This window comes from Periophthalmus magnuspinnatus, chromosome 12 (genome assembly GCF_009829125.3).
Source record: "Periophthalmus magnuspinnatus isolate fPerMag1 chromosome 12, fPerMag1.2.pri, whole genome shotgun sequence".
Lineage (NCBI taxonomy): Eukaryota > Metazoa > Chordata > Actinopteri > Gobiiformes > Gobiidae > Periophthalmus > Periophthalmus magnuspinnatus.
The window spans coordinates 3,010,336-3,034,992 of NC_047137.1; the positions used below are offsets into that span (position 1 = coordinate 3,010,336).

The 24,657-nt window shown below is 39.1% G+C and overlaps 2 protein-coding genes across 2 annotated transcripts; one reads left to right on the plus strand and one right to left on the minus strand.

The window, feature by feature from the left end:
• Positions 1 to 2,523: 2,523 nt before the first annotated feature.
• Positions 2,524 to 9,099, plus strand: LOC117379609 (glutathione hydrolase 1 proenzyme-like). The gene is made up of 13 exons (XM_033976318.2): positions 2,524 to 2,592; positions 3,188 to 3,355; positions 3,463 to 3,593; positions 3,832 to 3,921; positions 4,040 to 4,232; positions 4,318 to 4,478; positions 4,868 to 5,014; positions 6,519 to 6,655; positions 6,863 to 7,050; positions 7,124 to 7,251; positions 7,575 to 7,687; positions 7,758 to 7,871; positions 8,670 to 9,099. Exons 2-13 carry the CDS (start codon positions 3,207 to 3,209, stop codon positions 8,814 to 8,816), a joined length of 1,698 nt encoding a protein of 565 aa, XP_033832209.1. The 5' UTR covers positions 2,524 to 2,592; positions 3,188 to 3,206; the 3' UTR covers positions 8,817 to 9,099.
• A 4,749-nt stretch (positions 9,100 to 13,848) lies between these two features.
• LOC117379684 (glutathione hydrolase 5 proenzyme-like) lies at positions 13,849 to 15,876 on the minus strand. The gene is made up of 4 exons (XM_033976380.2): positions 15,735 to 15,876; positions 15,292 to 15,390; positions 15,037 to 15,219; positions 13,849 to 13,877 (listed from the first exon to the last, which is right to left on the minus strand). The coding sequence occupies exons 1-4, from the start codon at positions 15,874 to 15,876 to the stop codon at positions 13,849 to 13,851; spliced, it is 453 nt and encodes a 150-aa protein (XP_033832271.2).
• Between the last annotated feature and the right edge of the window lie 8,781 nt (positions 15,877 to 24,657).

Consider the following 24,657-nt stretch of genomic DNA (forward strand, 5'->3'; position numbering starts at 1 on the left):
TTGGAGCAGGGTCTGATATCACCAAATGGAATGCTTATTCAGCTTTTTCCAAATACCAAAACTCCAATCAATGATGTGTGGTCTAGAAAAGAATAGACCAGATTTAGATCAGAATTAAAGCAGAACTGAACAAGGACTAAAGCAGGACTAAAGCAGGACTAAAGGAGGACAAAACCAGGGCTAAACCAGGATATGGTGAAAGACTTGGAACTGAAATTACATGTGGCCGTTCCATTCTTGTCCAGCAGGTGTCGCTGTCACTACACTCTCTTTAAACAGTGACTCCTCCTGTTTCAGTGGAGAATATCTAAACGTTTATCATTTATCACTCTTTCATTTATCTCTCTTGCATTTTGGCATTTGTTCATTCAAGATCAGGCATAATGTGAATCTTAAAGAGTGTAATTCTGAAGTGAACGAATCCCACTCCATATATACAAATGGGATTCATACTAAAACTAAAACCAGAGTTCGATTTATTTGTTTTCATTTTATCGAACTATCGTCACAGGTTTTTTTTTTTTTTATCAATGTCATATTTTTGTTAAAATCAAAAGAGCCCAAAACTCTACTTAGAACAAAGTTAAGAATGGGGATATTCCAGTGTTGCAGTGTACTGTTGAAGATCAGCAGAGAGACAGAATAGAAAATAAAGTTAAACACACACTGTGCACGTCAAATACGATATAAATCTAATCTAATATTCTAATACAATATACGTCTGCGATATAAGTCTAATATAATACAAGTCTAATGCAAAATAAGTTCCTCACCTTCCTAAGCAGCTTGAGCACTTGAGGGGTTTGCTCCAGCTTCTGTGGCCGGAGAAGCCTCAGTATTTCCCGGATCCACGCCACCCTCCTCAAGTACGGGCTGAGCTTTTGCGCAGCATCCCTGGAAACTTGACGGACTTGAGGATCAGCGAAGTAAACAAGAAGTCCTCCCTCCTGGTGGTGCTCTTCTGTGTCCGAGGACGTGTCAAAATTGAGACTTCTCTGACTTGTAAACTTGGAGCTCATCACTCTGGCGCAAGGGAACGGGAGCGCGCCGGGAACCTGGGACTTTGGGAGGCTGCCAGTGTGTGAGCAGAACTGGGCCCTGTCCTGCTCCTCTGCTGTAACAAAGAATAAACTTTTTTGTATTTCATACTCACCAGGCTTCACAAATGGATTACTTTTCATCTAGAATTATAATTTTTCCATAACACCTAGCTAGTAACTAAACGTAGTAGGCCCACTAGTCTACAAATCTTGCACAATTTGAAATTGGAAACTTGCATTGGTTTAAAGATGCAACTTCTGGGTACAGCTTTTAATTTTGAGTTTTGTGTAGTTTCACTTTTCCTTTTTCTAAAGTCTAAATCTAACTAGGCTAAAAACGTATAGAAGTTGTATTGGCTGAATTGATTTAGCTGCTTTTCTCTTAAAAGGTTTCTCATAAAAAGCCACATATAGAGATGCAATGCAGCTAATGGGCCTCAGCAGGTCAAAACACAAACAGGCTCTGTTGTCACAGCTGTGGTGATGTCAGGTCCAGGAAAGGCTTCACATTAATAAAAGGACACTTGGCATCCAGGAAATAGCTTTGAATATTGAGACTGCAGGGCATTTGATCGGATGCTTTGCTTGTCAACTCGCTAAACTATAGATTTTTTTCACACAGCGGTGTCACTCTGTACATATGACCGCCTGTGCACCGTTCCTCCTTGAACACGCAAAAGGCAACAAGGCAACAAGGCATTCAAACTAATTTATATACTTTTTTTTTTTTTTTTTGGACCTCTGAATTGGCAAAGCTTCAAGAGTGCAGTCCAGTATGGGTAAGATCTATAAATATTGATCAGTATTCATCTAATAAAGCATTTTTTAAAAATTCTAATACTGATATAATATTTAATTATGTATTAGTTTATCCCATTTTGAATCCCAGTGCCGTGTCCCTCCAGCTTACCTAAAAATGTTATGACTCCACAGCTTTTGTCACACTGGAGTCTCACTTCTCTCTTGTTGGCAGATGTGGTCTTCTTCCTGCAGCTAAAAGCATTCATCATCAAGGAAAGGTGCAATTTATGTATTTACTGGATGATACAAGGGGGGAGTCAGAGTTTACTTACAATTACTTAATTTTAAATCTTTAAGTTAAAGTGATTGTAAGACAGAAGAATAAAGTGATAAGCAACAGTAGTAAAAAAAAAAAAAAAATCAACTTGGTACTTTGTGCTATTTGAAGAAGCAAAGTTAGGACAGGTTAATCTTTTGTGACATGCGTGTTTAACTGTTACCATGACAAAAGGTCATTTCACTCTGTAGATTAGTGAATTGATACACATTTCATGGTTACCAAATCAGTTGATATATGACCTTCTGAATTGTCTGTAGATAAGCAATACTAGGGACATTTTATACTGTTGTAGTGTCTGAATCTGTTTTTCTTCACAGTAGTGGGTTGTGTTGTTAATGTTAATGGTGGTTAATGTTCAATGACTTTACTGACAGCTGTGTAAGATAAAACAGGTTTACGAACAGCTCTATCAGATAGTGGCATTCAGCCGCTCACACCAGCTCCACATTCGAGAGGCCAAGAGCAATCAAGGTAAGACACAGCTTCATATTAACCAAATTTTGTAATAATTTCAACTGTAATTAAGAAAATTATCATAAACTTGGATTAATATTAGTTTTTACTGTGCAATATATTACAATAACCATAATCATATAACAAATAAGACAAAGAATGACAGCCTGCTCTTTCATGCTCCACTGCATAACTTTTTAGTCAAAAGATGCGTAATTTTCATTTGGGATTTTTTTTTTTGTTGCACTGAAAAATAAAGGAAAACACACATCCTTACTCTAAGCAGGCCTCCACCTGCTAGTCTCCATGGAAATTCTTCCATGGGATATTCTACAGCATTGCATAGCGCTATGCCAGAGAGAATGTGCCGAAGTATGGCTTTAACTTTCTATTTCCATGGTGTAGGTGACTCCAGACTCCAGAATTGCTCTGTTTAGGCAACATCATTCAATCCACCATAATGTACTAAGTAAACATATATTCTGATCTTAAGTTTTGTTAAATAAATAAATACATAAATAAATAAATAAATAAACTATAAAACAAGACATCAAACTGAGTTTTTAAGGAAAGTGGAAGTGGAATCTTTAAAATATTTTGCCTCCTCCAATAGAACGCGCTGAAGTGTAACCATGACTAAGAAGTTGATCATTCCGGCTGTCCTGCTGCTGGTAGTCGCAGTGGTTGCTACGTTCTTGGGGGTGTTCTTCGGCGTGGGGAAGTCTACAGGCTACCGCGCAGCCGTGGCAGCAGATGCTGGCAAGTGCTCAGAGGTTGGCAGGTCAGGCAGCTTTATTAATCATTTCAAAATGAACTGGAGGGATGAGAAATGTAAATTAGTTGAGCCATCTCCACTAATTGCTATCATTCTTGTATTTTGATCTTCAGGGATATTTTAGAGAAAGGAGGCTCTGCAGTAGATGGAACAATAGCTGCTTTGCTTTGTGTTGGGCTCATGAATGCTCATAGTATGGGTATTGGCGGAGGGCTATTCTTCACTATCTATGATGCAAAGTCTGGTATAATTATTAAACTTTTTTTTTATACTGTTTGGTTGCCTATAATGATAATGCATTTTGTATGTTATTGTTAATAGTTTTGTTTGAGAATAATTCATCTGATTTCTTTCATTTCTAAGCTAGTTTAATCCTTCCTGGCCCCTTTTAATCTGCTTCACTATTTGTCTCAACTAAATTATAAACAATAAATTATATTACATACTCAATGAAATAACTAAAATGTCTGGGTGATCTACAGATAAAGTTGAAATCATCAATGCTAGAGAGGTGGCGCCACGTAATGCGTCAGAGAACATGTTCGGCAACAGCACAGATCTATCACAGAAGGGTAATATTTAACTTTTTTCATGTAATAAAAACTAGTTAACATGTTTATAATATCTGAGGTAGCTGAACAATGGCATACACAACATTTGTCAATAATGTTTTATATGTATGATTGGCAGGTGGGTTGTCCATAGCTGTGCCAGGGGAGATCAGGGGTTACCAGTTGGCACACCAGCGTCATGGCCGACTACCCTGGCGGGACCTGTTTGAGCCGAGTATTAAGATGGCAGAGCAGGGCTTTCCTTTGGGTAAGGCACTGGCCTCTGCTCTTAAAAGCCACAAAAAAACCATAGTAGCAGATCCTGCCCTGTGGTGAGTGCTGCAATATTCAGTAATCCAGTGTCCACACAGCTTTTAGTTCTGACTTCAATCTGTTGTTTGTTATTTGTTTTTCTAGTGAAGTGTTTTGTGGAGCAGATGGTGATGTTCTTCAGGAAAATGAAACTATTCGATTTTTGCAACTGGCTCAAACATACAGGAAAATAGCAGAGGAAGGAGCTGATGTGTTTTATAAAGGACAGGTGGCAGAGGACCTTGTTGCGGACATCAAGAGGGCAGGTAGGTGTTTTTTGGGCCACGGTAGTAAGTATATAAAATGAAATTAGAATGACAGTGCTGGAAGCTTTAGCATTATTGGAAAAGAGAGCAACCGGAGCATCAGTAGGTTAACGGCTAATATCATGAGACCCTTGTATGGGTAGTATAGAGACTGCTTTGGCATAGATCTATTGTACTTTCACAGTCAAAGGTTATTGACATTAATTTAGACAGTTTTCCTGAATTCTGAATGTTGAAAACAATGCTCAGGGTAACAGTAACATTATCAGCTCAAATATTGCAACCCCACACTGGGATAAAGAGGCATTAAACATCACTACTCAGAGCACATTTACTTTCCACCGCAATTGGGATCGTCTCTCCAGTTGTGTCCATGTCTGTGTGTTTAGGTGGCATCATCACAATGGAGGATCTGCAGGATTATGTGGCAGTCGTCGAGCAGCCTTTAAAGCTGAGCATGGGGGAGTACACCATGGCTGTTCCCAGTGCTCCTGCTAGTGGCCCTGTGCTCTCGTTAATATTAAACATCTTGAATGGTAAGTCCCGATGTTTTGTTGACCCAAAGAGCCTAGTGGGAGAAAGCTCGAGTCTGAGCCAGCCACAGAAAAAAGACTCCTCTGTGAGCAGCATGATACTGTACCGAACGTCTGTGCTCAAAATATATCTATTGACCTGCAGTCACCCAGGAGAGCCATACACTTCTGAGCATTTTCAGACATCAACACTAAACTCCAATGCCTTTAAATCATAACTTAACCTCCTTTTCAAAATCAAACATAGCTTCGCTCCCTCTGTCTGATAGTGAGATTTTGCTCCTTCTTTTCAAATACTTTTTTACAGACAACTTAAACATGGACATTTATTATTTTGGTTATTCATAGACTGTTGAGTATGACAATGAAACCACACCATATCACGTGACTGTACAACACTTGTGCCATCCCGTGCTGCAACTGTGTCTGTCTCGGAAGATTAAATGAGAAAGTTCCTTCAAAAGTGATTAATCTCTGACGAGCTGCCCCTGCCTAGCTGAATAACACTACATTTACCTCTAATTGAACACAGTCGAATGGTGGAAGCTACACATTCATTTCAGTGACAGCCCCAAACTTTAATTTGCTCTGATTTAGCATGACTCTACCCATGGCCCAGCGGAAAACCATCAAATCAAAACTCTCAGCTCTCTGTCCATATGTCAGCTTAGGCACCGCTAATACTCTGCAAACTTATAATATAATTTTAATAGAAAACATAACTATCAGTGGTGGAAATGTGTATTCAAGTACTAGTTAGGAATTACTTTTTGATTAATTTTAGATTCAATCAGGGCAGGCGATTGGTGCAGTTATAGTTTGTGTTTGTAGGTGTGGAGGACCAGAGACAGAGCGGAGACAGCTGTGTGGATTGAGACAACTGGAGTGTGCGCTCAGTGCTAGGGAAATTAAGTGTTGTCCTAATGAGTCCTAGAGCTGTAAATAGAGGTAGGAGATGCTGGAGCAGTTTATTTACCATCAGTCTGGGACCCTGTGACTTGAATATACTCAACACTGAACGTTAGTATTGTCCATTCAAGCCTGATTGTGCTTCCACACGAGGAGTTTAAATGGGAACTAAGAAGGACAGCCCGGAGACAAGCTGGCCGAGATAAAATGAACAGTGTGTAGCGTACCACTTCTGTAAGATGAGCTGACCAAGGAAACTGATAATGATAAAGAAGGACAAACTCTGTAATAGTTGGATGACATCATAACCGCAGAGTAATGTCAACAATGAACTGGAGGTGTCATTGTTAAGACTATTCAGAGGATGCAACACTCAGTAACTCCTATAATTTAAAATGTAGCTAATTACACTTAAATTGATAGAATTCTAGTCAATTTCATGATTTAAAAATGTTCCTTAAAATGTAGACCAAGATCTAGTAAATTACACTAACATGAGTTTTTGTACGTAACTACTCACTTATACTGCTTATCTACTCTTTAACTGTTAAAGGTCAAAAAGAAAAAGTGCTATTATCAATGTGTGTACTCTCCACAGGATATAACTTAACAGCAATAAGCATGTCCAGTTTGGAACATAAAGTACTCACTTATCATCGCATTGTGGAAGCATTCAAATTTGCTTATGCTAAAAGGACATTATTGGGAGATCCCACGTTTTTAAACATTTCAGAGGTAAGGATTGAGATTTGTGCTACAATTAAACTAGCTTTTTACCCAATTAAAAAAAAAATCTTTTCAATGTTCTAAATAACTAATAGTATCACAGGGTAGACTATATGTTCAAAAGATACATGTCCTATTAAAATAAAGGTGTCAATAGACGTAATAGGTCAAATCTGATTGAAAACAAATATATATATCTCTCTCTTGTGCATACAGGTCATTCAGAACATGACATCCACCTGGTATGCTGGAGAGCTCCGGAACAAAATTACAGACAACACAACACACGACATGAAGTACTATGAGCCAGAGTTTTTCCTGCCTGAAAACTACGGCACCTCACACGTCTCTGTAATGGCTGAGGACGGGAGCGCTGTGGCCGCCACCAGCACCATCAACCGCTTGTATGTTTAATGTGTGATGTGTGCAACAGTTTGTTCAGTCCTGTAGGATCATAATGACAATGTTTCACCACAGCCTGGGGTCAAAGGTCTTGTCTAACTCCACTGGAATCCTGCTCAATAATGAGATGGACGACTTCAGCTCTCCATTCATAACTAATGGGTTTGGAGTCCCCCCTTCACCGAACAACTTCATCAGACCAGGTTGAGCTAAACAGGACACAACAGAGGGATCTTTTGTATTCAACAATAATTTACAGTTTTCCATGACAAACATTATATTTTTTCCTGACTACATAAATAGCAGAAATTGTCTAAATTTAAGGAAATAAAATGCACAAAGAAGTGTTTTTGAAAATGAGGTTTGATCCAAAAACAGCTCAAAGAAAAAGCTCTCATTTAAACACAGAGATTAAAACAAAAGTGAACACAAAATGTGGTAGGGTATATAGGATTTCTTATTGAAAATCTATAATAAAATGCATTGAAAGATCATGTTTATTTATTTATTCATTTTTTCTTAATAGGCAAAAGGCCAATGTCTTCAATGTGTCCAACAATACTTTTTGACAAAAACAACAAAGTTAAGATGGTGGTCGGCGGGTCAGGGGGCACCAAAATTACTACCTCTATTGCTCAGGTGATATATGGTTTAAAATGGGACTTCTTATAATTATCAACTTAAGCACTTAAACCTGTTCCCACTGCAGGTGATTCTGAATGCTCTGTTCTTTGGCTTCGATCTGAAGAAGTCAGTGGTGGATCCAAGGCTCCACAACCAGCTCAGCCCCAACACTACTGTGGCAGAGAAGGGCTTTGACATGGTGAGTGTGACCAGCACTGATAATGTAAGGGACAGAAGACAGAGGTACACTTCACATCATTTTATGCTTCAATGATACAAGCGGACCTAATTTACATCACAAAAGAACGCTAGGAGTAATTAGGGAAGGGGACTGCAAACAAACCAGGGTTATGCTCAACTGAGCAGGCTGGGGTCTCATAAAGAACCAATAACTAAACAAAACTGAAGAGTCTTTTCTTTTTGTGGAAAGTTTAAGAATTCATAAGAAACACTACACAGCCTGATGAACTTTAAAAGAGGGGAAAGCTTTAAATAATGTGGTGCCACCAGCAAAAAAAAAAAAAAAAAAAGCAAATTAAAAAACAAACTATTAACAGGCTAAATTTAAGACTTGCCTTGCTGAAAGTTTTTTTTTTTTCCCACAAGCTGTTATAAACTTAAACAATGCACTTTGACCTTTGACATAGCAACCAGTTTATTTCACTGTGCCAACATGTTTCTTGATACTGTATTTGTATGTCCATTGTTTTTTTACATGCTCATGGTGCACTATACTTTCTTGCATGTTTTCCAATGTCTGTATTTTGTTTAGGGTTTTTTGTTTGTTTTTTTTTTAATGGCAAATAAACTATGTAACTAATGTAACACCATGCCAAAAAGCTAGAAACAAGCAACAGGTAACATAAAAGCCACTAAGATAGAAATAAAGTATAGAAAATGATTAAGGCTAGACTATGGCTTAAACCTGATCTAACCGTGTTATGTTGTGCCAAACCAAAAGCTTTTTCTCCAACTGTTTACCTTTGTTTGTTTACAGAAAATTCTGGAAGGCTTGAATTTGAAAAATCACCTGACAGAGTCCCTGAAGTCGTCTGGGGCCGTGGTGCAAGCAGTGGTCCAGTACAAGGACGGTCTACAGGCTCAGTCTGACCCCAGGAAGTGGGCGTATGCCGCAGGGTACTGAGGCCACAGCACCCTAATCACACACAGAAAACGGTAGCTGTGCAAACACTGATTAAAGACTGATAAAGGAACACTTCTGTCTATTTACACAGCAAATGTTCTCTATAATTATCTGAAAACAGAACACCTCATTCCTCATTTCACCTGTTAAATTAAAACGTTTTATTTCATGGCAATGTGACTTTGTATTTGGTTCAAACTGCACAACACTGGAGCTCACTTGAGAAAAATATTGGTAGACCCAAATCTTGTTATTGTTTTAAATTGTACAAATCTATTATTTATAAACTTTTTTGTAAATCATTTTGTGATCCTTATTTGTCTTTCCATCAGTTATTAAAACTCAGGGGTTCACAGTTCAGAAACAATAGATAGTGCAGACCAGACTTTAAAGGTTTTACTGCCTGATAGCAGCTCATACTTTTGTTTGTTTTTTTCGCTGTGCTGGCCTTTAATGAGTGAACAATGTTACAGCTGTTGCTGCACTCTGGCTCCAGGGATTCAGGTTTCTGCTTCTGTAGTGTAAATGTTACACAATGTTACATTAAATTTGTTTTATTAAATTAAAATATGACAACAACAACTACAATAATAATAATAATAATAATAATAATATATAAAGATTGTGTAATAAAAACTTTTGTAGTGCATTGGCAAGTTTAAGATTAAATCAAATTGGCCTATTTTTTCTTCAAATACTGAATATCGTTTTAAGCTTACAACTTTGGAATTTTACACGTACAAATCTGAAAATTACGCTCTCGAGACTTTTGAGACATGCGTTGTGCCGAGTTTGTCTCGGGGGCAGAGGTTGCTGTGGCAACGGCTAAACTGGTTGATATACAGTAAAGTAGCGAACTCGAATTCAAACAGTACGTCACCTTTAAGTGATATTATGATGTGCATTATTAACCTTTTAATAAATTGTATACCAAGGTAAATTGCGTAGATTAAGCCAGTGTGGAAACAAAAGTGTTAACAAGTTTTTCAGTAAATGACATGTTAGCATTAGCTAGAGCAGTGGTTCTTAATCTTGTTGGAGGTACTGAACCCCACCAGTTTCATATGCACATTCACCAAACCCTTCTTTATTGAAAAATAAAATATAATTTTTTCAAATTCAAGCCATATTGTATGTTTTACTGGTGCACAAAATAAATCGTGCATTAACATCACTGTGTTCAAAGAATAAAACCAATACAATGCATGAACTCACAACAAATTACATACTTACCTTTTCACAAAGACATGACCTTTTTTTAATACCACCACACTGAAATGATTTAAATTTTGTATTGTATTATATATTCCAATAATGAACTTATTGTATTTATGCTATTTATTATTTTTAACATTTTAACACACACCCATCACCTAATTTCCATCAGGCTACAATAATAATGAATATTTACTGCAGATCAGTGACTTCTGTTGTTGCCTTTGAGAGACCAGTTCAGAAATGCAGGGCTTCACCTTGACAAGTGGCAAGGCAAGTTTATTTGTATAGCACAATTCGTACACAAGGTAATTCAAAGTGCTTTACAGAATAAGAAAGACATTAAAATCACACAAATCAAAACATAAATAATCACCCAATCTGCAACTCTCTCACCCCCTCGTTTGCCCCTTTAAAAACTCTCTCTCGCACTCTTTAAACACTGTCTCGCTCAGTTTAAGAACTTTCCCATTACTTTACAAAAAACTTTCCTGTCACTTCTCAAATACTTTCCTGTCACTTTACTATGTTTAAAAAAAGTCCATCAGTCCATGTTTCTTTTGTCATCATAAAATTACCATTAAAGGAGAAGAGTGCAGAATAAAAACCTTTCAGTCGTATGCACAGCTAAACAGAACCGTTTTGAGCCTGGATTTAAACATTGTCAAAGTAGAGGCCTGTCTCACATCTTCAGGAAGACTGTTCCAGGTTTTAGCTGCATAAAACTTAAATGCTGATTCCCATGTTTAGTCCTGACTCTGGGCACCAGCAGGAGGCCGGTCCCTGAAGTCCTCAGAGTGTGAGATGGTTCATATGGCACTAACATGTCGGAGATGTACTTTGGACCTAGGCCATGGAGAGACTTATACACAAGCAGAGCTGCTTTAAAGTCAGTTCTTTGAGCTACAGGAAGCCAGTGCAGAGACCTGAGCACAGGACTTATGTGCTCGTACTTCCTGGTTCTAGTCAGGACCCGAGCAGCAGCGTTCTGGATGTACTGCAGCTGTGTTAAGGCTCGTTTGGAGAGGCCATTGAGCAGGCCATTACAGTAGTCTAACCTACTGGAAACAAACGCGTGGATAAGTCTCTCTAAGTCTGGCTTTGACAGTAAACCTTTGATTTTTGCAATGTTTTTTAGGTGGTAAAAAGCTGCAGATGTTATTGATTTGATGTGGCTGTTAAAGTGTTAGTTAGAAAGGCCTTCTCACCCTGACCACTCTGACCATTACTGCTCTGTCTTTTAATCTATATTTGTTTTTAAATGTATTTTTAATCATTTTACATTGTTCTATTTATATTGTGTATGTATGTATGTACGGCGACCTTGAGAGCCTTGAAAGGCGCCTAACAAATAAAATGTATTATTATTATTATTATTATTATTATTAAAGTTCAAGTCTGAGTCCATTATTACCCCTAGATTTCTAGCCTGATTAGAAGGTTTTGGAGAGAGAGACTGGAGGTGACTGCTGACACTTTCTCTATGTTTCTGTGGGCCAAAGATGATGACTTCAGTCTTGTCTGAGTTTAGCAGAAGAAAGTTTTTTTTCCTCCACACACAGATCTGTTGATGCAGTGAGTGAATCCACTGGTCCATATTCACCTGCTGCCAGTGAGACATAGATCTGAGTGTCATCTGCAGAGTTGTGGTAAGACACATTATTGCTGTGTACTAACTGGCCTAACGGCAGTGTGTAGAGATTGAACAGCAGGGGTCCCAGGGTTGAACCCTGGGGTACCTAACAGGTCAGGGACATTTTATCTGATATACATTTTCCAATTTTCACAGCAAAGTCTGTTCCTTTTCTTCGTTTTTATGTCGTTTTATGTTTTTATGCCGTTCGAAGTGACAGTATTCGAAATGACAGTATTCAATGACCAATACACACTGTATCTGCACACCCAGCTGCTCTATTACTGTACATTTATATATCATATCAAAACACAATATATATAATGTGTATTTGTAAATAAAATATATTCAAAACAAGTGGTATAGGTCAAAATAAATATATATTTACAAACCACACACTGCAAACAGTGAACAAACACACTGGAAACTGAAAATACACTGTACATGTGACAGTGGGACAGTCATTCTGTGACAGAGGTTGGAGGATCGAGTCCCGCTCGGACCAACTTCTGTCATTGTGTCCTTAGACAAGACACTTCACCCAAGTGGTGTGTGATGATTGGTGGTCGGGGGCGCAGACTGGCATTAGCTAATGCTAATGATTACACATAATACACATTTGACCCACAATTAAGTCAATAGCAGAATAAACCACGATTACTGATCAGGAAAAGCATCCAGTCCATCAAATCATAATGTCCTCTACTCCTCAGTCCACCATGAGATCTTCACTCGGTTCCATGAACCGCTCCGGGTCCGAGATGCCTCTAGTTTAACTTGTACAAACATCCACAGTGTCCTCGGTCGCGTACTTCTTTTGTTTTGTCCGTTTCGTCATGTTTAAAAAGCAAAACTGCTGTTTAAAATTATGCATAGTCTTATAACAACTTATTTGCTTCATTGAGGAGTGAGAAATTTGGCACAATGATTCTTCAGGTTGTCCCCGTCAAAAAAGTTTGTATTTTGCGATGCCAGGAAAACTCATGTTTTTGCATTTTGTGCATCAGTCCTTCCACTGTGTGTAGACTTTCTTTAGTGACAAGTACAGCCCAAAGCTGCAATAACACGGACAAAACTGGCACGTTAGCGCCTCCTGTGGGGAGTTCCGGGTCGGCCGAGTGCGAAGCACGGCCCGCGAGGGCCGTTCGATGCCGCTTGCGGCTTTAATTAAGACTCATTTTGCTTAGTTTCACCATTTAAAAGTAATCTTCAATAAGGGCGCTTCCAGTCTCATCACTGTAAATGTCTGCTCTCAATTTTCCAACCATTGTAATGATTTCAACAAGTTTAGGGTACTTAAGAGTGTCTCCTTTTTTCAAAGCTGTCCTGTTTTTGTTGCAAAAAATATCACTGCAAAACAAGACCACAAGATCAATTAACTACTAAACAATTATGTAAATTAATTAATGCTACTTATCTGTTTTTGGCTTTGCATGAAATTAAATCATGCATCCCTGTTGATGTGCATAAAATGTCGCTGCATTTTGTAAAAGTGAGGTCTAAGCACAAAAACACAACAATGTATTTATAGTTTGACATTAGCACAGTTAGTGACAAAGGCCCTTGAGTGGTCTAATTTAGAAGCCTAATAAAGAGAATATGTTCCAGTGAGTGACTCAATTCTTTACAGTGTTGGGAATAACGGAGTCAAACTATAACGGCGTTACTAACTACGTTATTTTTTCAGTAATGGTAAAAAAAAAAAAAAAAGTAATCTAACTAATTACTTTTCCCAGCCTCCCAACGCCGTTACCGTTACTGACTATAAAATGTGGCGCGTTACTTTTAATTCAGTTCACTCTTCTCTTCATCAGAGTCTCTCAGCCGAGGAGCTGCTGTTGTGTTTCTTTGGTGGAAGAGGAGGCTGGGGTGAGATAAAAGGCTCGTTTGAGATGAGGCAGGCGCAGATACGACGCCGTTGATCGGTGCGCGGTGCATGCCGGTTAGTTTTGTGTCCAAGATGCCACCGACTTGCTCTGACGTAACTTGTGCGCCGGTAACGGGAAGTTTTTGAGCAAGGCGAGCGCAGCAGCTCTCCACCGACTGCGGCCGCCTGCATGGACTACACACGCGTAATGCATGATGGGAAATGATGTCTTGTCCACACGTGCACTGACAGCTGATTGGGTCCGAGTTGTGTTTTAATCAGAAACGTGACTGTGTTCTCTCCAAAGAGGAACAGGCTCAGATCAGAGGTTTGAAAGATTCTGCTTCTAAGATACAACCACAGGTTCAATCAGGTTCAATGGATATATAGATAAATAAAGGAATAGACTGGGATTGTGTGAATCTTTTAATGAATGTTAAAGAGTTGGATAAAGTTCAGTTTATGTTGAAGTAAGAGTGATTAATATTTGAATACTGGACAGAGTATTACAGTGTGTGGCCAGAGAAGGTTAAAGGTTTTGTCTTATTTTACATGGTTTACATTTGAATGCCTTAGTTTTGCAAAACATGGCAATGAATTTTTTCAGTATTTTACTGAAAGTACTTTGTTATTGTTTATTTTAATGAAGAAAATACTTGAAGTTCAGTTGTCTGAAATTGTGTGACATGTTGATTTATTTGCACTTGATTTATTTGCAAATTAATTTTTTTTTATATTTATTTTTTAAATTTTTGATACATTCTGTAATTTACTTGAAAACAAATGCACCATAACTGCAATCTGTTAAAGTGAAATAAATGTTAAAGGTTCACGTCTGTTGTGTTTGTATTGTATTAACATAAGAAGTAACGGCATAGTTACTTCACCCAAAAAGTAACTGCGTTACTAACTTAGTTACTTTTTGGGAAAAGTAACTTGTAACTATAACTAATTACATTTTTTGAGAGATGCCCAACACTGATTCTTTACCACAGAGGTGTACTCTAATAATAATAATAATAAATTTTATTTATATAGCGCTTTTCAGGACACTCAAAGTCGCTTCACAGTGGATACAATAATAAAAAAATATCACAAAAAAATTTACAACATAAAATCAAGCATTAAAAGCGATTTTAAACAGGTGAGTTTTGAGTTCTTTCTTGAAGGTGGGGAGGTCAGAGCAGTCACGGAGGGGTTTAGGTAGTGAGTTCCAGAGGGTGGGGGCAGCGATGGAGAAGGCTCTGTCCCCCCAGGTTCGGAGCTTGGTCCTACAGGACAGGGACAGGAGGTTGGAGCTGGAGGAGCGGAGGGATCGAGATGGAGTGTGGTGGTGGAGCAGGTCTGTGAGGTAAGGAGGGGCCAGGTTGTGGAGAGCTTTGAATGTGATAAGAAGGATTTTGAAGTGGATGCGCTGAGGGATGGGGAGCCAGTGGAGCTTGTGGAGGACAGGAGTGATGTGTTCATGTGATCGGGTGTGGGTGAGGAGCCGGGCAGCCGGGTACTCTCCACTCTGTGCCTAACCAGGGGTGAACTGAGGAGGCGTGCCAAGTAGTTGGGCAGGGGTATCCCCTCTCGGGCAAATTTTACTGTGGGATCAAACAGCTTGTTCCAGGGAAGTCTCCCATAGTGTCTGTGGAGCACCTCATAGCCCTTCAGCTCTCCAGGCACGCCAATCCACTGGGTGCCTGCACAAAGCAGAAAGAGGAGTATAATGACAACAGCTAAAAGCAATCCCAGAGGCATATGTAACTGTTTACCTGAAGACAAGCTGAATGTTTTGGGGCAGTCCTCCAACAGTTTTTTTTTTATATATGACTGTGGGACAGTCTCTTGGAAGTTGTACACTTTGACTTTTCCTGACAAAAATGTACAACAGAGAGTGCATCTTAGATTGTCTAATGTTTTCTAATCATTATGGGGATATAACTTACATTTATTCTATTTTTGCAAATGGTAGTTAGATCAAACACTTGATAACTGTATAATTTTGCTCATTCTAGGCCAAAGCCTCCAAGCTGAAGGGCATCTGCTCTATGTGTCAAATCAAATTTCCTATACAATTTATGATTGATGATTATTGTTATTTTTGCCAGGACCTATAGGTTTCAATGAACAAACTGTAACCGGCTGTTTTACCCATATACTAGAAACTATTAGTTTACAGGTGGTGTACACTAAACACACAGTGCTGCAGACTGACCAGATTTGTCTCTGACGGTGACTATAGAACCTCCTCCCATCCCCATACTCTGAGGGTTGACCACAGAGGTGCAGAGGAGAGCTGCAATGGCGCCATCTACTGCCGACCCGCCCTGCTGCAGTATGTTAATGGAAACGCTCATTTTCACCGAATTTCTTTAGCAAGTTTTTTTTTTTTTTTTTTTTTAAATATTCCAACATACTTTAAGGACTTCTTAATCACATTGCAATTTATTTATTTTAGCAACTCTATGTCTGCCAAATAATACGTGAAAAAATCTATTCAAAATGCAAATGTAAGAAAAATGTATTAATGTATTTATTTAATTAATTGATGTATTTTTTGTGAATGAATAATGTATTTAGGTTTGAATCCAGATCACTGTTTAAAACACAGGTTAAGAGTAAGTCCGTACTATTTGGATTTAGGTAATGTGCTTCTAACCATGTAAACCTCTGTCTGACTTTTGCCAAACAGTTTTAGTCACTGAATGTAGTAGTCACTTGGCAATGGTTCATTCTCTAAGCAACCACAGCTTGTGGTGGGTGACTGTTATCAGAAAACCTCAGCTCTCAGGAGTGGAGGGCTCAGTCACAGCAGCAGCATTGTCTCATTAAAAAAGAGTGGGTGGGTGTGGGTGTGGGTGTGTGTGTGTGTGTGTGTGTGTGTGTGTGTGTGTGTGGGTGTGTGTGTGTGTGTGTGTGTGTGTGTGTGTGTGAGTTTTTTTCCTGGAAAAATAACTAGAAAACCTGCATTGTTATAATTAAAGGGCTTGACAGACTTATCTATAACCTGGACTAGTGGAGTCACCTCTTTTTTCTATGGGTATACCTAGATTAATTTAATGTCACTATTTGGAACATTATAGGCAAATAATCTCAGTGAAGACAAGCGAGTGGCAGATCATCCCCCAGAAATGTTGCATAGTACACCTTTAATGGTCTGTGGTTAATTATTTATTTAAACCCCAAAAGTGTAACTTGTACAGGGCTGAAAAATCAGATGATTGGAGCCTCACTGTATTTCCTTCATAAAACACTAAACTAACCTTTAATATGTAACGGTCAAAGTTTACACGTAAGTGAATCTGCAGTGAGGTATTCTCAAAGGGAGGAAGACTGTCCCTTACATAACCTGTTTGATGTCATTGGTCATCTCTGTCATTGTGAAGAATTATGTTAACCATGAATCTGGAAATGAATCCCAGTGCATTCTTGGCAAGAGAGGACAGAAATTGTGCTAAAACAAAAACAAAAGGCAGATGTGCTACTTTGTAGATACCAGCAGATGAGATGGACTTTACGCACCTGTTTTTAGAGACCTATATGTCCCAATATGACAGCTATATCTTTCAAAGACAGACTCTGCTCTCAAAACTGCTTATAGTTATGCACTCAGCTTACAGGGAAGGTAAATAAATCAAGTGCTCTGCTATGTTTGGAGTACGTTATTTTATTGAAATGGATACTAAATGCTAAAATTACGAATAGCATTTATAAATCAGCAGAAATCAAAAATGAAACACTTACTTGCTGATCTCAGATTTCTTACCCAGGATCGAGAGGACGCACACAGGCCATCGTCACCAGGCACAGCAGCCCAGCGATGATACAGCAGCGCACCATCCAGGGCCTTGACTGTGCCATGATGAACGAAAAGTGTGCAGGGAGCTATAACAGGAGTACTGACTAGGCCCACCACGCCGCGCGATAATACTGTGTGCATAGAACCATCACAACCTCCCCTGTTAATCAAACACATTCATGAAGCTCACCTCCTTTAATTCCACATCTACATACGGCTGTGACACACCCCGTTCAACAGCAAAACTGAACATTTTGAGGAAAGAGAAGGTGAAATAACCAAACAATTGTGTAAGATTTTGATTTTATTTTAAACTTCATGAACATGACCAAACTGAGTTCCTAGATAGGAGGTAAGCGTGGCCGATCATTTCATCTGATAACATCTGTATAATTTCATTATATAAACATTTTGATATGATAGTGTAGTTTAATTTGCACACAGAGCAGCTCACCTGTAATAGTAGCCCGACGGTCCGGAGTGGGATGTGTTCAGGAAATAACCCAAAAGACAAGCTCTGACAGTGTAATGATATTTATTACAATAACAGAGTATATGCCAATCACAGAGTCTGGGTATTCTCTGAGCCAATGTGAGAAAGACCCCGAACAAAGAAACTCACCTATATTTATAATCTACAGAACTATAGAACTGTAGGACAGCCCCTTAACATATGTTGTTTGTTCAGGCGTTAGGTCCCAAGACTTAGCAATTCCCGTACCTTGCACCCATACCTCCTAGTGTGAGTTTATGACCTTTGTCACCTCTGTGCCTTAAACCTTAAAAAAGATAGGAAGAAACACATGGACCTGATAACAGATGGCAGGCCAGATCCACAATAGCCAAATCGTTTATGTTACATTTTGGTGTTTTGGTTCTTAATCAGTAGAATGAGCCTCAGAAGTGTCTCTCATTTGGGTTACCAGTTTCAAGATTGTTGGTTTAAATCAACCAATCACTAATCTGTGTTAGTGCAGCCTCTGCAGCTCAGTGAGCCATGACCTGTCCATATACTGACAATGAAAAATACTTGTATCCGCTAACTACAAGTTAAGGCAAAAAAGAAATAAATCCCCCCTAGCCTGTTAATTTATAAACCTCTATAAGAAGCTACTTAAAAGATTCCTAGCAAACCCCTACACATAAATCCTACTGGCTTCCTGGGCTAGTGCTTATTTAAACTGCTATGACAAACTGGACTGGCGGGAAGGAACAAGACACATGTGATTTAAACCAGATAATAGATTACAGATTAAGTCCAAATCTGATAATCCGTCTGATAACAGTCTATTATCATGCATGTTAAACTTGCAGCAATACAAGGCTACTGTAAGAGACTGCAGCTGTCCACTTGAACTATGCCCACTGTGCCAAACAGTCTTAACGTGAGAAATGTTCCACTTTGTCAGCACCTTGGTCAACGAACCACAGTGTGGTTTGTGTATATGCACACCATTTGTCATTGCAGTCTGGACACAAGAGGGAGTTAGTGTACAGTCAGTGCTAAAATGTTATAGGAGTATACTTGCTATAATTAGGCCATATAGTAGATTAAGCTCCACATAATATTTTAATAATGGGCTATAAGTCAATTTTTCATCCAGGATAATTTGTATAGCTCTATTTTTTACGTTGGGTCACAGGTGACTGGTGCCAACCACAGAAACTATACACTTCATAGATGGTGTGCAATTACCTGGTGGTAAGGAGATAAAATCTGACTATTCACCCTCATACTGGGAGTAATTACAATTCACCTGGACCATGCATGCCCTTGAGTTATGTGAATCAGATCAGAATCAGAATCCTTTTATTGCCATCGTTTGTGGACACAGTTCACAAACTAGGAACTTACTTCGGTGATAAAGTGCAACATAAAACACACTAAATAAATACAAATACAAATAAGGGCATGCACAAAGTTAAAAAAGATATGCTTAAAAAAGCAAATTAAATACTGAAAGGTAGAAAATATAAACAACAGCAGCATCAGAACAACAGTGCAAACATGACTTATTAAAGTGTTCATGAAGGAGACAGAGGCTGTGTCTCAATTCGCCAAATGCACCCTTCAAGGGTCCTTACGAAGTACTCTTCAAAAGTGCAGTTTGAAGGTTCCGGTGGAGAATCTGCCCTCCTCAGTGTAGCCGCCATCTTGCTGAAGTGGGACAGGCCCACACCACGGACCGCACTTCCACCGCTGTCTTTGAACGTACGATACGCACATTACGTACGTTATTTTTAATGATTTATTATTTAATAGAAAAAAAGTCAAGATGTCGTCGTCACAGCCGTTTCTTTCTGTTTAGATTGAATATCAATAGGCAAATATAACGTTCGAGGTGATTTTTTTTCTCAATTGTAGCTACTTCATAACTTAAACAAAATATACCTTGTGAAAACGTAATAACAGAGACAGAGGTAACAATATAATTTTCACATTCATAGTCTATAAACCAGAGAACACTGATTAGTTGTACATATAGTGGGATATTGCAGTTTAATGGTTCGGTATTTTGGCCAGTGTCTACACCACTTTAATAACAGTAGAGGGCACTGTTTCCCTTCTATGCCGTGCCAGTTCTTTTCATCTGATTATTATAAGGTATTTTCTAGCAGTGCAGCGCTACATCAAACTAGTATCTTGATTTACTAACACGAAAGTAAATGACACGTGCCAACGAGGGGCGCAGACCTATGGAATGTACCGGAACACATGAAGATTTTGTGCACGTCTCAGGACTCTCTTCTGTCCTTTCCTCAGAGTCCGTTGTTTCATTGTTCACATTACCTGTGTGCAACTCATTAAACTCTTCTGACTTTACGTTTCAGTCTCTTGGTCTTTGACGCTTACAATAGAAACGAAGATTCTTACATTATTCTTATTGCAGTAATAATTTTTAATGATAATAATGTCTTCTTATTGTCTAGCAATAACTGCACATTCCTTTATTCCATGTAACTCCTTTTTAATCATCAAACACACTGTACAGATCTTTATTCAGATTTAACAGTTTCATGTTGCTCTGTTGTAGATGAGGTAAACCAGTACGAACATTTGAACGTATATTGCGCAACGGACTCCATTTTCTTCTCTTTTTTGCGTAGGCGCGGTGCATGATGGGATATAGAAGTGCGTGAAGTGTGCACGGATGCAGGCTTCAGTTACGTCCGATCTCCATGGAAACGGTGCAAAGGGAAGGGCAGGTTTGTCGGCCGCATTCAGTAGGGTGGGGTGAAATGGGACAGCCCTTGTCGCGCCGGAAATCACGTCACTGCCCTTCGAACCGCCCTTCCAATGGTGATTCTAAGGCCAGGTGGGCGAATTGAGACACAGCCAGAGAAACCCCACAGGGAGAACAGGGCTGCTGTGGCTAAATGGTGGAACTGCATATTCTATCACAAACTCAAAGGTGTTCAATCAGGTCCAACTCTCACTACTCACATCTAAACCGTTGCCCTTAAACAGAGCTGTAAATAGAACACTTAGCCTGGAAACACACATATGTTCAAGTTAATTAATGCTACATCATGATGACCTTCATCATTTTGTTATAGAAATCACAGTGTATACAATGTGCTAAATCAGGAGAATGTGGCTGCTTCACCTAATGCTGTGCAAAGTCGCACCACATACACATAGAAAGACGGTGTACATTTTTCAAGGATACTGTCTGTAGGTCGCAGTGCACCTATAAATAGTGCACAGTTATTATTCTGCCACCAATGCGTCATTCCGACCCCCTCTCACCTGCCCATGCCAAGCCCCTGTTCACACAAAACAGCACTTCTGCCCCTTGAAGCACATCTACATACACAATACATATGAAGCATCACTAGCTTATTTTGTACTTTTGGAGCAGCTATGAAATACTTACATTATTACACACATAAAAGGGGCCACAAAAAACATCCTTTTTTTCCTCCATACCCTGTGTTTTGTCATACTCGAACTAATATAACTACTCTAACCTATATAGCACCAGTGACGTGCTGGGACATACGTAAACATAAAAACATGCTTGTGTTGAATAGCACCTTAATGTTACAATATATTGCATAGTTCTTACTCTTCGAGCCTCATTGGTCCGCCATATCCAGCACAGAGCTGTCTTGGTGCAGATGTTAACGGCACAATATGAGCTGCAGCAGCCTAGCGTTTATCCTGATGAAACCATTATTGGAGTGGGTGGAAATTAAGCAGTTTAAGCTCTAAAGGAATTAACAGCTCACCCAGCAGAGACTGATTGGAAATAAGTAGAGTCACATTCTAAATTACACCTATTTAAAAGACTAAGTTTAAGATGTCAGTTGCCATTTTCTTTCAGTAACAGATACATAGAATGGATCTGATGAATTTGGAAAGATATATGGGCAATCAGAGATCGAAAGCTGCCTTGGGGCACACTGATAGAAGAGTGGTGGCCAATATAGCAAACTTGTGACATCAAGGGTTCATTCCAGATACAGACAAAATATGGCCTTTGTTGAAACATCATGATAAACTTAAAAGCGAATCAAGGGGCAGAAACTGTTTTACGCTATATGGCTGCAGCAAAATTTCCAACAAAAAAGATTGTTTAAGCCTTTTTTAGGCCAGCTAATTATGATGGTTAAAAAAATGGACAATGTGTGTCTGCCAAAAAAGCTATTTTATATGAGGCTGGAATTTCATTGTATCCAGAAGTCAACTGACCTAACTATCCTGCAGCCCTACCACCAAAAACCCATGGTGGTTGAAGTGAAAAAGAGACTGAGATTGAGGTTGTAGAATAGTGTCATTAATTGCACAGTAAAATTGTTCTTCAGTTACTGTAACTGCAAATAAGTACCACCACAGCAGTACTTTGTTTCACACAAAATATCACATTATTCACACTACCACAAAAACAGAGGGGCAAAAAAGCATTTAGTCAGCCACCAATTGTGCAAGTTCTCCCACTTAAAAAGATGGGAAAGGCCTGTAATTTTCATCATAGGTTCACTTCAACTATGAGAGACAGAATGGGGGGAAAGAATCCAGGAAATCACATTATAAGATTTTTAATGAATTAATCAGTAAATTCCTCGGTAAAATAAGTATTTCGTCATCTGGAAAAAAGAGAGATTTCTGGCTGTCACAGACCTGTAACTTCTTCAAGAGGCTCCTCTGTCCTCCACTCGTTCCCTGTATTAATGGCACCTGTTTGAACTCGTTATCAGTATAAAAGACACCTGTCCACAACCTCAGTCAGACTCCAAACTCACTATGGGCAAGACCAAAGAGCTGTCAAAGGTCACCAGAAACAAATTGTAGACCTGCACCACGCTGGGAAGACTGAATGTACAATAGGTAAGCAGCTTGGTGTGAAGAAATCAACTGTGGGAGCAATTATTAGAAAAAGGAAGACATACAAGACCACTGATAATCTCCCTCGATCTGGAGCTCCACGCAAGATCTCACCCCATGGGGTCAAAATGACCACAAGAACGGTGAGCAAAAATCCCAGAACCACACAAGGGGATTTAGTGAATGACCTGCAGAGAGCTGGGACCAAAGTAACAAAGGCTACCATCAGTAACACACTACACCGCCAGGGACTCAAATCCTGCAGTGCCAGACCTGTCCCCCTGCTTAAGCCAGTACATGTCCAGGCCCATCTGAAGTTTGCTAGAGAGCATGCAGAAGAGGACTGGGAGGATGTCATATGGTCATATGAAACCAAAATAGAACTTTTTGGCAAAAGCTCAACTTGTCGTGTTGAGGGGAGAAAGAATGCGGAGTTGGATCCAAAGAACACCATACCTACTGTGAAGCATGGGGATGGAAACATCATGCACTGGGTCTGTTTTTCTGCAAAGGGACCAGGATAATTTATCCGTATAAAAAAAAGAATGAATGGGGCCATTTATCGTGAGATTTTGAGTGAAAACCTCCTTCCATTAGCAAGGGCATTGAAGATAAAACGTGGCTGGGTCTTTCAGCATGACAATGATCCCAAATACACCGCCCGGGTAATGAATGAGTAGCTTCATAAAAAGCATTTCACGGTCCTGGAGTGGCCTAGCCAGTCTCCATATCTCAACCCCATAGAAAATCTTTGGAGGGAGTTGAAAGTCCATGTTACAGTGACAACCCCAAAACATCACTGCTCTAGAGAAGATCTGCAGGAGGAATGGGCCAAACTACCAGCAACAGTGTGTGAAAACCTTCTGGAGACTTACAAAAAATGTTTGACCTCTGCCATTGCCAACAAAGGCTATATAGCAAAGTACTGAGATCAACTTTTACTATTGACCAAGTACTTATTTTCCACCATAATTTGCAAACAATAAAAAAAAAAATCAGACATGTGATTTTCTTTTTTTTTTTTGTTTGTTTTTTCCTCATTTTTTCCCCCTTATTTTGAAAATTACAGGCCTCTAATCTTTTTAAATGGGAGAACTTTCACAATTGGTGGCTAACTAAATAATTATTTGCCCTGCTGTACCACTTTTTAAATAATCAGTCTCTCAAAATGCATTACATTCTCAATGACCCCTCCAGAGATTAAGTCCTTACGGAGTCTTTAAAGAGGAGAAGAGGAAGACATTGGCAGCATTTAGGAGGAAAGTGATACACCATCTCCTCTAATGTACAAAAGGAAGAAATAGGGGGCAAGATTATTTGTCTTTCATTATGATTTAATACAGTGCACTATAGTAACCAAGCTATTTTATATACCACCAATGTGCTGTTGTCCAGATGATGTGAATAGTATGAACGGGATGTTTGAGGAGGATGCCTGTGTTTGACATTATACCCCAATGTTGTACTTAATAATTTACCCCTCTAATAAATGTTTAATATAACAACAGTGCAGGGGACCAGGGTCAGACTAAGGGAGCATATCAAGAAGATAACTGGCACCAAACAGTGCAGTTTAATGATTTTAGATTAATTTATGATACAATATAAATGATTACTTGGATTATGAGAGATTTAAAATAATGTTGGCGGAAATTATGTACAAACACTGATCCACTTATCAATTTATTCCTGCTTGGACAGTCAAAAGGCAGATACATTTGACAATTCACCCTCAATCTCCCTTTTACTGAAGGGTTAATAGACATTTGTACAGGACTTTGGATGATGGGACACATCTGGACAATTATCAAAAATCCAATGTAATACAGGCTAGACAAGAAGACTCCCCCAGAAAGAAAGTTAGTCCTTTATAGCCAAAAGATTGAACCCACAACCTCTGCCAGTTAAAAGCTTTAGCACTTCTGTTGATGTAGCAGCAGCATAGTGGAGAGTAAAAGCTATCTGAAGCTGTAAGGACATTTTATTTACAGCTCCACAAATATGTATGCC

Bases quoted from the DNA above. Each gene is read 5' to 3' on its own strand.
- LOC117379609 (XM_033976318.2), top strand. From the start codon at position 3,207: ATGACTAAGAAGTTGATCATTCCGGCTGTCCTGCTGCTGGTAGTCGCA. The intron at 5,015-6,518 runs GTAAGTCCCGAT...TACTCTCCACAG, and splicing joins AATATTAAACATCTTGAATG to GATATAACTTAACAGCAATA. The intron at 7,688-7,757 runs GTGATATATGGT...TTCCCACTGCAG, and splicing joins TTACTACCTCTATTGCTCAG to GTGATTCTGAATGCTCTGTT.
- LOC117379684 (XM_033976380.2), bottom strand. From the start codon at position 15,876: ATGAGCGTTTCCATTAACATACTGCAGCAGGGCGGGTCGGCAGTAGAT. The intron at 15,391-15,734 runs GTCAGTCTGCAG...CATTTTTGTCAG, and splicing joins CACCGTCAGAGACAAATCTG to GAAAAGTCAAAGTGTACAAC. The intron at 15,220-15,291 runs GTAAACAGTTAC...TGCTTTGTGCAG, and splicing joins AACATTCAGCTTGTCTTCAG to GCACCCAGTGGATTGGCGTG.